General features: G+C 44.8%; 1 protein-coding gene across 2 annotated transcripts in view; it reads left to right on the top strand.

Annotated features, from left to right (window-relative positions):
• Window positions 1–226: 226 nt before the first annotated feature.
• PAPSS2 (3'-phosphoadenosine 5'-phosphosulfate synthase 2) overlaps window positions 227–12,781 on the top strand; it is a 65,516-nt gene continuing 52,961 nt past the window's right edge. For both annotated transcript variants that reach the window (XM_080911589.1, XM_080911590.1), the window contains exon 1: window positions 227–298. In XM_080911589.1, the coding sequence (XP_080767715.1) occupies window positions 272–298 (27 nt within the window). In that variant the 5' untranslated portion in view covers window positions 227–271. The remainder of the gene's footprint in view (window positions 299–12,781) is intronic.

The raw sequence follows: 12,781 nt of genomic DNA, 5'->3' as shown, positions 1-12,781 counted from the left end.
CGTGTGTCAGGCTTGTCCTGGACCTGAGCTGGCGGAGCGCCGGCGGGGAACCCCGCCCTGGCGGCTGCCGGGTCCCCGGGGCTGGGCGCTGCTGGCGGAGCCGACGGGGCGGAGAGGAGTGCGGCGGGAGGAGGAGTAGGAGAAGGGGGCCGGTCAAGGGAAGTGCGACGTGTCTGAGGAGCCTTTTTATACCTCCTTCCCTGGAGCCCGGCAGCCACCGCCGCCATCCGCGTCTCTGCGCCCTGGACCCGGGCTCCGTCACAGCCACAGCATGTCGGGGGTCAAGAAGCAGAAGACGGTAGGCTGCCAGCCTGGCCCTTCTCTCCCTCCCTCCCTCCCTGCCAGCCTGCCGACCCGCAGTGGGTCCCGCCCTCCCCGGGAGGCTACCGCGCGGGACTCGGAACCGAGAGGGAAGACACGGGTGCCCCGGGACAGGCAGGGACGCGGAGCTAAGTCTGCGTCCCCCTTTCTGGGCCACTCTCCGAGAGCCTCTCGCTGTGCGGAGCCACTGGGAACCTCTGATCCGTAGGGGTCCTGCCCTCCTGAGCCTTCTCAGTTTGCGAAGTGCGTCCTCACCAGAAACCAGGACCCGATAGGAAAATCCCTCCTCCCTCCAGTCTTCCCACCACCCGCCCTGCCTTCCACAGGACCTCCGCGCGCACTGAGTGGGTGGTGGGCTGGGCTGACTCTGCTTCTGCCAGATCTGATCGCTGGCCACACATCAGCGACAGCGACAACCTTGGGACCTTCCTGGGGTGGACTTTAATGATAGACTTTCATAGAACTGCAATTAGCTAGGAAATTGCATTTCCATACCGGTAGATTTTAACCCTGTAGCCTGATTCTCTCTTCATCGGCGTTTGGGGGACCGTGGGGGGTTGCAGGAAGAGGCATCATTTGGTAAGTGGAGAGTTTACAGAGGCAACCCCCTTTTAATGGGGGAAATTTAGATATATTAAAGTATCTTTCCTCATAACCACCCTGGCTCTTAAATAATTTATATTCTTAAAAAATACCAAACTATATTCCAAGAAAAGTGTGTGTGGGGGGGGGATGAGTACTAATCATAGACTCTGAGTTAGGAAGAGCCTTACAGACAGCATTTGGGTCCCCTCAGATGTGGTCTACAAGCCTTAATTAAAATCCCACCCAGCTAACCGGCTGCTGAACACTGGCCTCTAACCACCACACTGCGTGCCTAAAATGACTGTGGGGGGGGGGGTGAGTAAATGGGAAGTCCTCTCAAATAATTAGACATATACTCGGCACGTAGTAGGTGTTCTATAAATGGTCATTCCTATACACTACTCGTTACTGTACTTTGAAGCATACCAGGCCGGTGAGGGACAGAGAAGCAGCAGAAAGGGAGGGAGAGAGGGGAGAGTCAGGAGGGCACTGGAGGTGTGACTGTGGAAACTGTGGGCCATCTGTGTCTTTGGTGGGGGCGTCACACCGGACCAGCGGGAGAGTCCAGGAGGAAGGTGGCATCACTCTGGCATGGGACAGCAGTTGGAATCTAGCTGCCTCTGCCAGGGTAATTCCATAGGGTCAAGTTCTGTCAGTGCTGAGCAGCGCCCCACCTCCTCACTTGCATTAAAACTTCCAGTTCCTCACAGGAACTTTGTGAAGTATCAGCCAGCAAGTGGACTCTCCTTCTCATGCCTCTGGTTAGAAAGAGTTTGTGAAGTACAGGGCTGAGGGCAAGGCCTTAAAAGCCCATCCCGGGAGGCTGCGCCATTAACAGTGAGGAATTTGGTCACCTGAGTTTGGGTTTTAATTTTTACACACTTTGAAATTTTAAATTTATTTTTCTGTTATTGTTGCTCCTCCTCTTCTTTCTCCATCCCCTCTCCCAACCCCTTCCTTCCTTTTCTAGGGCCGTGATCAACTAATACCCTAAAGAGCTCATTGAAGCAGAACTTCCAAATATTTCCTTAGCCTAAAAATTATTTTCCAACAACCATCCCAAGTTCCCCAAAAGGCCAAGGCCTTGCTGTTAGTTCTTTAACAGGCTGACTCTGAGTGCATGTGAAATCTCTCAAACTGTCAGCATAAACTCAAACTGGGTTTTGACACCTTACAGAACAAAACAAACCTCACCACGTGTGTGACCTCTGAACTCATCAGTTACTTAAGAAGTGAGTCTTGCCCATCTCCGAAGGCAGCCTGGGTAAAGGCTTTCTTCACAGATCTGAAGAGTCTGTTACGTTGCTTTCTGCCTGGTTAATTCACCTAGCAGCCACTGAGTAACTTCAGATGCTTCTGAACCCCATTCTGTGCCCGGTGGTGGTGGGTGTGAAATCCAGGCTGAAAGACATGGGCTGATGATTAGGAAGGCTGTGACCAAGTTACCCAAATAGTGCATCAGCAAATTGTTGTCAGCAACCATTTTCTCTCTCAGGGTTTTACAGATTTACTGGGTGAATACAGCCTTTCACATCACACCTTTCTTTCTAGGACCTGTAAATCATAAAATCTAAATAAGAGGGTACACAAAAATGATTTATCAGCTCTAAGGGGGAAAAAGAGTGTTCTTCAAATTAAAAAAAAAAAAAAAAAAAAAGGTAGTGGATCCCTTCTGTGTTAGCAATCTTTGCCATGGAGACCAAAGAAACAGCTGTTGGTCAGATCTCTCTTCTACCCCTGACTTAACTCTAGTCCTGGCTAACCTCCAGTCCCATTCCCTGTGTACACAGATACCTGGGGAAGGAAAGGCAGGCTATCTGAGAGGCCAGCAAAGGGAAGGCCAAGTCAGGGCGTCTTTTCATGCACTATTTCCTGGGTTAATATTTTCAAGACCCACAGATGATGTTCTGGAGACAGCCCACTTAAAAACTATGACTGAGGTATTATGTTGTTTTCTGAAGGCTGAAATAAGTCAGTGTTGGCAATGCGTGGAAAGGGGTCCTGAAACCCAAAGGCTCCCTGTGGCTAGAGCGATGGTCTTTGTTTTCGTCTGTCTAAAAATTCTGCCCAGTGGTGCTTCATTTCCTTTGAAAGAAGCTGTCTTTTAAACCATCTGAAGACACTGCGTAAGTCAAGATGTGCCTTAGTAGATGAAGCATCTCTAGGGGTGGGGGGTAAAAGCCAGCCCTTGCTAGAATTGTGCAGTCGAATGCACAGGGCTTCCCTCTCACCCCCCACAGCACCCTTCACCTTGGAAAGTAACTGAACCTCATCCAGATGAGGAAAGCTGCTGGCAGAGCAGGATTTAACTCCGGGTTGGTTGAACAGGTAAAATGAACACTCACGCTCCTCGGCACCTGCTTCAGGGGGTGTCCTCGCTTACTGTGTCTTCTCATGCGTGAAATAGGATAAGAGTGACTTAATCATTCTTAACACTTGAGACTCCCTCTCATGTGTAGCCCAGGCTGGCTCACCCTCTTCTTGCCTCTGCTTCCCGAGTGCTGGGATCACAGGATCAGGCCACCATCGTGGCCGACTCTGGTTTTTATTATGATCACACTGTACCATTGTGGTTTGGCATAAGTAAGGAGAAGGCATGGGTTCCTGGGTACAGAGTGAATGACAACTGACAGAATGTTTAAGGAGAGAAAACAAACACAGGGTTGTGGAGGTGACAGTTTGAATAGAAGAAATGGGTTAATAATTAGTACAGACACACTTCCGTAACCTAAATGTTGTCCTACCGATATTTCTGCTAGCACTGCGGTGAACACCGGCCGTCCCTGTGTAACTAAATATTGGTATAACTTTCCCCCACCCTTCCTATCCCTTTGACTATTTCCAGATGTACCTTAAAAATCAATGTTTTCCAGTTCACGCTATGACTCCCAGTAATAGGCCACCTGTTTGGACCTTCACAAAGTTAGAGATATTTACCCTTGAGGTAACATCCTTGAGGAAGGACTGACTTTGTCTTAAATCACCTTCCTGCTAAGAGGCATGGCTCTGTGATTTTCTTCAGGAATAATTAGGCTTAGCTCAGCCATGGAACCTTCGGGGAATAAGATTCTGAGAAAGGAGGCAGTGATATCAACTTTAGTCCTAAGAGACTTTTGTTTATTTCAAAATCTGCCACTAGATGGTAATGGGTACTCATTAGGCTTTGTGTTTGGAAATCTTTGAAGAACTCAGAAAATTAAGATAAATTAAGCTCCCATCTGATGGCAGGTCAGCAGACTTTTACTGCCAAGGTGACTTGTTCATGTGAGTTCCGCAAACACAACAGTGCCTGGCAAAGACATGTAAAATGAATGACTGAACGCAGAGTCACAAAACTCACCCATGCCTCCACCTACAACGTGTGGTTTCGGCAGAATCCATTCTTGATGCCTTTTGTTCTATATGTGTGTTTGCTTATTTTTGATCAGGGATTTCTCATTTCTGCCCCCTGGAAAAAAATATTTACAGAGATGCGTTGCGGCTAAATGACCCTTTTCAGAAAGGACCCGCTTTGGGTCCTGACAGCACTCCGTGTCCGGGCTCGTTAAGCCAAAACCTCACTCTTTTTGAAAACACCACCCAAGTGGTATAAATTGGAATTTGAACCGAAGACCCTCCTTGTGGATACGGCATTTAAAGCAGTTCTATCCAACCTAACACACCCTTCTTACAACCCAGTTAGTGTCCTCGGAGGGCTAGAAGGTGCGCTTGCTCTGGTCCACCCTAATTTTCTGGACACAACTCTTAGAAGCTCTGGGTAAAGGAAAAGAAGGGTCTTGTGTGTGCTCTGTGCTTTGATTTCTACTATGGAGGCTGCGCAATCTGTTCAAATATATCCCTGTCTGCATACACGCCACATAAGGACAAAAGCACCCCCACACTTGCTCTTTGGAGCCTCCCTTTGTTCCAGATTTCAGCCTGGTAGTTTCTTTCCATAACAAGCATTTGAAGTGATTATCAGAAAAGGCTAACTCATCACTGCAGTGGACACAGGCCCCTTGTCTTTTCTCAGTTCCTATTATCACTAACAAGCCAAGTCCTACCTGTATCTGACATGTCTGTTTCAGTATTAAAACAAAAGATTCGTTAAATTCTTATTTCATGTATGTTCCTGTATGAATATGTATGTTCAGTCCAGAGAATGTCAGGGTCCCTGGAGCTGGTGTCACAGGCAGTTGTGAGCTGAACAGTGTGTTAGGAACCAAACCCCTCTGTAAGAGCAGCAAGTGCTCTTAACCAATGGGCCATCTCCCTGGCACCCCTGTAACGTTTGTAAAAGTCCTCGAACAAAAGAACTTGAGTCAGATGAGTCGTCAGAAATAGGAAATTAAACTCTCTTTCTTCTACAAAGATGGGGTTGGGGTTGTTCTTGTGACCTTAGTGGCCTTAATCCTTAGAGCTGTGCTTTCCCCACATACCCTCTGGTTCTCCTCTGAGAGAGGTTCCTTCAGTTTCAACACTTTTCTTCCCTGAGCCTGTCATGTTCTGTGTGGTTCTGCCATCAGACTCTGGGGAAACAGGTGGAGCTGGATAAGTTCTCTGACATTTCTACACTATGCTCAGGAGTGTGGGTGGCAATTCCTGCTCCACTGTGGCCTTTCTGGGACTTTGAGGAGTCCTGGAAACTGCTGAGGTTCACCTAGGACACTGCCCTCTGAGATCATAAACACAAGTCCCTCACCCCTCAGCCCATAGCCTGATGAAGATGATCCCAACTAGATTCCTTCCCTGGTTCCCTCTGGCCTCGAAGCTCTCCTTGTCTCCCTCCTTCTAAAGATTAAACAAACCCTTCCCAGAAAGCAGACTGGTTTGTCATAGGCCTAGACCAATTGGTCCTTCTTTCACGTTTCTGCTTTGTGATAATTATTTTCCCTCAAGTTAGGATAAATAGGTACCCAATATAAAGTTTCTCTCTCTCTCTCTCTCTCTCTCTCTCTCTCTCTCTCTCTCTCTAAGAATAGATGGTGTACAACCAGGCCCTGGTGGTACCCGGCCGCTGTGAGAAGCATGCCTTGTTGGCTGTGGCAACTCTTCCTGTGTTTGTGAATTTGCTTGCTGAACAACAATCAATATAGTGAAAGTGGCTACAGTTTAAACATAGCAAACTCAATCTGTCTAGTACAAATATTAATGTTGGTAATAAAAATACATAGCCCATGGTCTGCTATAAAATGTTCCTAAAACAGTTATCTAAATGTATTCTAAAAAAAAAAAAAATGCTGCTTTGTTCATTTCTATGCTGGACTAACAGCTCTGGCTAACTAGTTAATATATATGCTTTACATATTTCATTATTAAAATTTTAATTTTGCCAGGCACGGTGGTATGCACTTTTAGTCCCAGCACTCAGGAGGCAGATCTCTGAGTTCCAGCCTAGCCAGGGTTACTACACAGAGAAACCCTGTCTCAAAAAAAAAAAAAAAAAATTGTATATACTAAGCAACTTTATTGAGTATAGTAACATGACAGTTACTTTCTTTGACCTGGATCTAATAGATGCTTTTTTAATTATTTCCAGACTTACTGATTTTAAACCCCTGTGATAAAATCAGAGGCCTTTGTCCCCCTGCCTCTTATCAACACTCTGCTTCAGTCACGGTCAACATATGGACAATTTATATACCCTCCCAGTTTCCAAAACAACTGGCATCCTGTGGCGTTAGTGCCAGGGCTGGAGAGGCAGAGGGGGAGCTGTTAGGAGGATGTACTGCTTTTCCAGAGGACACGAGTTCAGTTCCCAGCGCCCACATCAAGTGGCTCACTCCAGCTCCACAACACCAAGTGCTCTCTTCTGCTCCGTGGACAGTCATGCTCATATCACACACACACACACACACACACACGCACACACACACACACACACACACACACACACACACACACGTAAAATCAAAATCATATTTTTTAAATAATAACTATGTCCTTTGTTGTCCTAATTTACCTAACATTTAAAACCCTGACCCGGTTTTCACATTTTTCGCTGCAGATGCCTGGGTGTGTGGCCCCCTCATCGCCCCCGGCCTTTATGCTGTCCCTTCCAAGTTCCTGTCCAGATTCTCATTTATGTTTTGTCTGTCAACTATCCAGGAACTCCGTTTCCCACGAGTGAATCTACTGAAGCCCTGTCTTCCTCATGTATCGATTTCAGTTCATTCAAATGGTCTAAGTCTATTTTAAACACAGCAATTACTTTTTTCTAAATCACGTGTCTATACCCTACCCACCTGCAACCTTTATGTCCTTTAAGCCTTCTGTCCCATAAGTCTTGCAATGTGGCCTTGTACCAAAAGCAATAAAATTCCCAACTGACTTTCCTTAGATATTTAACCCTTTCTTCTACAAAGTTAACTCTTACACACATGATATTGAGAATTTAATCCAGTGTCTCATGCGGGCTAAGAAAACAGAAAGTCTACTGTGGAGTGACATCACCAACTGTCTTTTCTCACTTTTTACTCAAGCATCTTGATAATCTGTTAGGCTGTCCTTCTTTTAAAAAAAAAAAAAAGTTACTTATACTCTAAAAGTGTGTGTGTGTGTGTGTGTGTGTGTGTGTGTGTGTGTGTGTGTGTTTTCAAAAAACAGTAACACTGCCAAACCTAAGAGCCTACCTCTCCAATGCCTTCTATTACAGTTGAGTCATCGCATAGCAACTAAAAGTTTTGTTAGGCCCGGGAGCCATCCTCCTGGCTGACAACTTGGCAACACCACTGTTAAACTGGAATGCTGATTACACAGCATATCCCAAGTACTTGCCTCTTATCATGTCCTTTGAAAATGGCCCCGCCCTTCCCCTGCTACTTGGTCTTGACTTCTAGTCACCAAGAAATGTTTTCCATAAATAAGATAAATATTCCCTCCTAGTTGCTTTATCAGTGAGTGAGTCACGGCACACTCTCAACTCTAGGTTAGCACTGTATTCTAATATTCTGCAGATAGAAATACAGACCAAAGAGCAGTATTTGAAAGACGTCATTTGGCAATTCCAACGTATTCTAACCAGTTAAACCCTCTCAAGCAATTGAATGCCCCCCCCACCCAAATCTAAAAAGAGATGTTCGGGCTGGTGTTAAAATCCGAGCTGGTGCTAGAATGCTTGCTAAGCATTTGGAAGCCCAGGGTTAGACCCCAGTGGGTACTGCATGAACTGCAGAACTTGGTGCTTAGAAGCTTGCATTTGGGAACTTCGGGCAGGAAAGTTAAAGTCAATCCTCAACTACCAGGTGAGGTCAGCCTGGGATACACGGGCCATGTCAAGGGCAGAGGGTATGAGAGAATTGCCTGGGGAGCAGCACAGATCAAATTACACTGGGCAAAAGCTGGACCTGCTTCAGTTACAAGCTAAAGCCTCCGTTCCCTGTTATCTGTTAACCCATCTATCTGCCTGTGGTGTTTCTCAAGGTCACGAAGCATCAGGAAGTTGATGACAGTGGTCACAAGGCCCCTGGGTCAATCTGCTTAGCTCGATTCCCCAGAGAACACTTTCCCCTCATTTAAATCACTAATTACAGCTCTCAGTCCATTGGGTCCCTATTACCACAGTGTTTTGAGCGGTTACTAAAAAATAAGAAAAAAAAAAAAAAAAAAAAACATTTACCCCTTGGTTTAAATGAGCCAGGCAAATAAAACCCAGATAGTTAAACCAGGGTTACATGGAATCTGCCTGTTTTGTTATAAAATTCTCCTGTGCTGCAATTTTGTTGTTGTTGTTGTTTGTTTGTTTGTTTTTACTAGTGTTTATCTAGTTCTTATTTGCCGGGCACCAATCCTGAGTCGTCCACACAGGAGCTCATTTTGTCCTTTCCTGGTCACAAAAGTGTGAACCACGGTCTGCAGCCAGCTTAACCCGCTGAAGAGTCTTGAGAGAGGCACTCACAGAAGCAGCTAAAAGCCCGCAAGCTCTCCATAGTTAAGATGCTGATTTCAGAGGGAGCGAGGCTTATTGCCAAGTGGCAAACACAGTTGGCTTGGGTAACTCATGGTATATTACCACCTCATTTGTACAATATTTTGGCAGCCGTCTATCAGTAATATCTCAAGACAATAATAATGAATTCAAATTAGAGGCATTCCTCAGCAGTTTTTTTTTTTTAAGAGTAAAAAAAAAAAAAAAAAAAAAGCATAAGTGAGTGGTTTATTCTGTTCCCACTATCAGACGCATCCTTCCTCGGGATGACGGAACTGAATCCATTTCGTCATGTGGGCAGTCGTTTTCCCGGCGTAGCCTTGCTACCTTGGCAGTGTGCTGTGAATACACAGAATGGTTTGTTTCCATGGAAGCTGGCAACACATGAACCAAGTTGTGAGCATAATTTGTAGATGATAAGAGAAAACTAGAAATGAGACCAGTAGATGCTTTTTTCTAAGTAAGAATTTGACCCAATTAGAATGTGAGGCTTAACCTCCTCCCTTTCCCTCAGTCAAAAAACAGTGAGTGGAGCTATGAGTTATACATGGCCTCTCATGTCATGCTTAGAAGAAAAAGCTTGTTCTTCTAGCACAGCACAGGGAAGTCGAAGTGGTTTGTCAATCCCACCTCTGAGTTACAAGGCTGGGTACTGAGAAGGTCTGGGTTCCCGTTCCTAGAAGCCTGCAGCGACAGTATGGAGTCTGTGTGTGTTGTACAGGACAATGGCTGGATCTATTGCATGCAGGAAAGGTGGAAGAGCTGCACTATTTAAACTAAAGGGAGAATGATTGTTGTGTAAACAGTGGCTTTCTCTTCATATGACTTCATAATGGAAATGTGGCTACACACACACACACACACACACACACACACAGAGATACACACATACACAGATATACACACACACACAGACACACACAGAGAGACACACACACAGACATACAAACACACACATACACAGATACACACAGACACAGACACACACACAGAGACATACAAACACACACATACACAGATACACACACACAGACACACAGAGACATACAAACACACACATACACAGATACAGACACAGACACACACAGAGAGACATACAAACTCACACGTACACAGATAAACACACACAGACACACACAGAGACACATACACACACATATACACACAGAGAGAGACACACAGAGACATACAAACACACACATACACAGATACACACACAGACACACACAGAGAGACATACAAACACACACATACACAAATACCCACACAGACATACACAAATACATACACACAGACACACACACACACAGACACAAGAGAGACATACAAACTCACGCATACACAGATACACACACATACACACACTTTATTCTTCCGTACTTTCCTCAGTGTTGAAATAAAGTGTTGTGAACATCCCTGTGTAATTAATTCTCCTTGAGAACATAAACCCCCTGGGGATTCAGAAGGGTGCACTGTAATCTGATGGGGTTCACTAAATAGAAAAAGGTCTTTTCTAGAAAAGCCTCTTCCTCCAGGTCCTCTGTGGAGGAGTTGGCGTCCTCAGATTCATTTGCTCTGTTTTTAAGCAGCCTACCCCCTCCCAGTTAATAGGGTAGATATAAAAGATACTATAATGGTGAGAAGAGAGACTATTTGTCTATTTAAACACATGTTTTAATTTTGTCTTTGTACGTGCAGATTAATGAAGTGAAGACATTTAAAAGATGGGGGTCACACTGAAAATTATTTTCCTTGAGGGCTGTTTAGAAAGTTGTATAAACTTTAGAAGATGTGGATTTTAGCAAATGTCGTTAATAGGCAATAAATATCAGCATGGATAAGGCCCTGTGGCTAGATTTAGTAACAGTAGTCCTTGGACTCAAACCCAACGTTTCACCTTAATAGTACAAGGCCTTATTGTTCCAGTGAATGAATTCGCGGACTCAAGAGTAAGTGTCCTTAGAAATAACTACTGTAACTTACATGTAACTGTAGACCTTGACTTGTTCATTATGTAAGTGCCTCACAGTTGAGCATTCATGAGTTACAAGATCCCAAAGGCCAACAAGCTCTGGGCCTGTTCTGGGATGTGCTAGAAATTACATTGGCATTTCCCTGGCTCAGGAAAGAATTTTAATCTTGTGTGGTTCAGGGAGCCCATGTCATATACACAGCCTGATTCTCAGACCCAACTGACAAACAAAACAAAAAGCCTTTAGAAGATATACCGAGGTAACCCGGCACAGCCCACAGTGGGACAGCAGGAGGGTGAGCGTTGGTGGCCACCAGGCTCCCTATTAAACTCTGTATGGAGGGAGCCACAGATTTCAGGAACCTCAATTTGATGTGTACACGGTATGTGACAGTGTAACTGTCGCCTTGAATTAGAGCAGGGTCCCTCTGGGTGTGCGTGATTCTTTATTTTCTCACACTTGCCAAAGCTTTATTTATGCAAATTGACTAATTGTCCCAGCAATGGTTCCCTGTGACAGTGACAGTTGCCTGTGACAGCAACAGTCATAGATGAAGACAATAAAATATAAAAAGATGAAGCAAGTTGTCGCCCAATAGATCGTGCAGGAAATGCCAAGGCCTCCCTTCTCAGAGCAGAGAGAAGCTACAGCTATCTGAACAATAGTCAGAAGGAAGGGCTCTAAGGTCACTGTGAACTGGACCATGAACATGGCCTCCATTTCTCTAGAAGGCCTATTGTTACCAACTGCTAGAAACACGGGAATCGTTCCCCCAACTACACAACTTTTTATGTGGATCAAATCCAACCCTATGCTTCTTCCAGTAACCTAAGTATTGCTTCTCTATCTTGAGAAGAGAAGGTTTAAGGAAAAGTTTTAAAAGGACGGCACTTCCTACACAGTTCACGGTATATGAAACATGTAAGAAATTCCACATTTCACAGGATCTGTGATTCCTGAAAAGCTTGGGGATGTATGCTTTTGGAGACCTCAAGCACCTCCTGCTGTGGGCTGGTGGGGTGTCCCCCCCTTCAGTTCAGATTATGGGCAATTAGTGCTCAGCTGGGGGCATCTGTATTTGGAGAGCTGAGAGATGAGCTGTGCTTCGCCAGTGTCCTGAGTGACTTGCTAGTTTACCATTTTGTTTTGTTTGTTTTTAATAATATATGGTTTTAATTTGTGTGTGTGTGTGTGTGTGTGTGTGTGTGAAACGTTTTCCTGTTTCTTACTAGTATTGTTGAGCTTCATTGTTTACAATATTCTCTTTGTAAAGATCTGTGGCATTCTCTCTTTTTAAAAGTACATGCATATTAATTTGTGGTGGGCATGCAGTACTTTGCCATGGGTGGAGGTCAGGCGACAACTTGTGGGAGTTGGTTCTATGTGTATCCTGGGACTTGAACTCCTGTTATTAGGCTTGGTAGCAGATACCTTTGCACACAGAGCCACTTTTTGCAAACGTACTTTATAAGTCAGTCTTTCTATAAAGATCCATAGGGGAAATTTCTATCTTAATACAGAGGTTAATATTTTCCTAAATTCTGTGAGTATTCAGGTTTTTAGTTCTAGATGCGTGCCTGCCTGCTACCCAGAACTGAAGGTGTGGCTTACTTAGGTTTTTTGTGTTTGAGATCTTTAGTCTTCATTTTATGTCTCCTGCTTACTTTCTCTTCCCTTTTCCCTTCTGATTTAGAAACTTTCACCATACATTTCAAAGACACTATGCAGAACAGTAAAAATGTGCACAAATGAATTATAAATACATTTGAATTTTAAGTCAAATAATAAATGTATTTGAATCTTCCAGGCAGAGCTTCAAAGAGGCCTTCAGTGCTGTCCTGTGTGTAAGAGCTCTTTGCTTTCTGTGTTTTCTGTGGGCCTGCCCGGAGCACTCTATCTGTCTGCAAGATTGAAGCTCTCTGAGGGTTTTCTGGCTGAGTCGCCTACCTTCTTGGAGGCCTTTCAAGAGGGCTCATGACACAGGTCAGAGTTTCCT

The sequence above is a fragment of the Micromys minutus genome (genome assembly GCF_963924665.1).
Source record: "Micromys minutus genome assembly, chromosome: 2".
NCBI classification, from domain to species: domain Eukaryota; kingdom Metazoa; phylum Chordata; class Mammalia; order Rodentia; family Muridae; genus Micromys; species Micromys minutus.
This window is presented reverse-complemented; position numbering and strand designations above follow the sequence as displayed.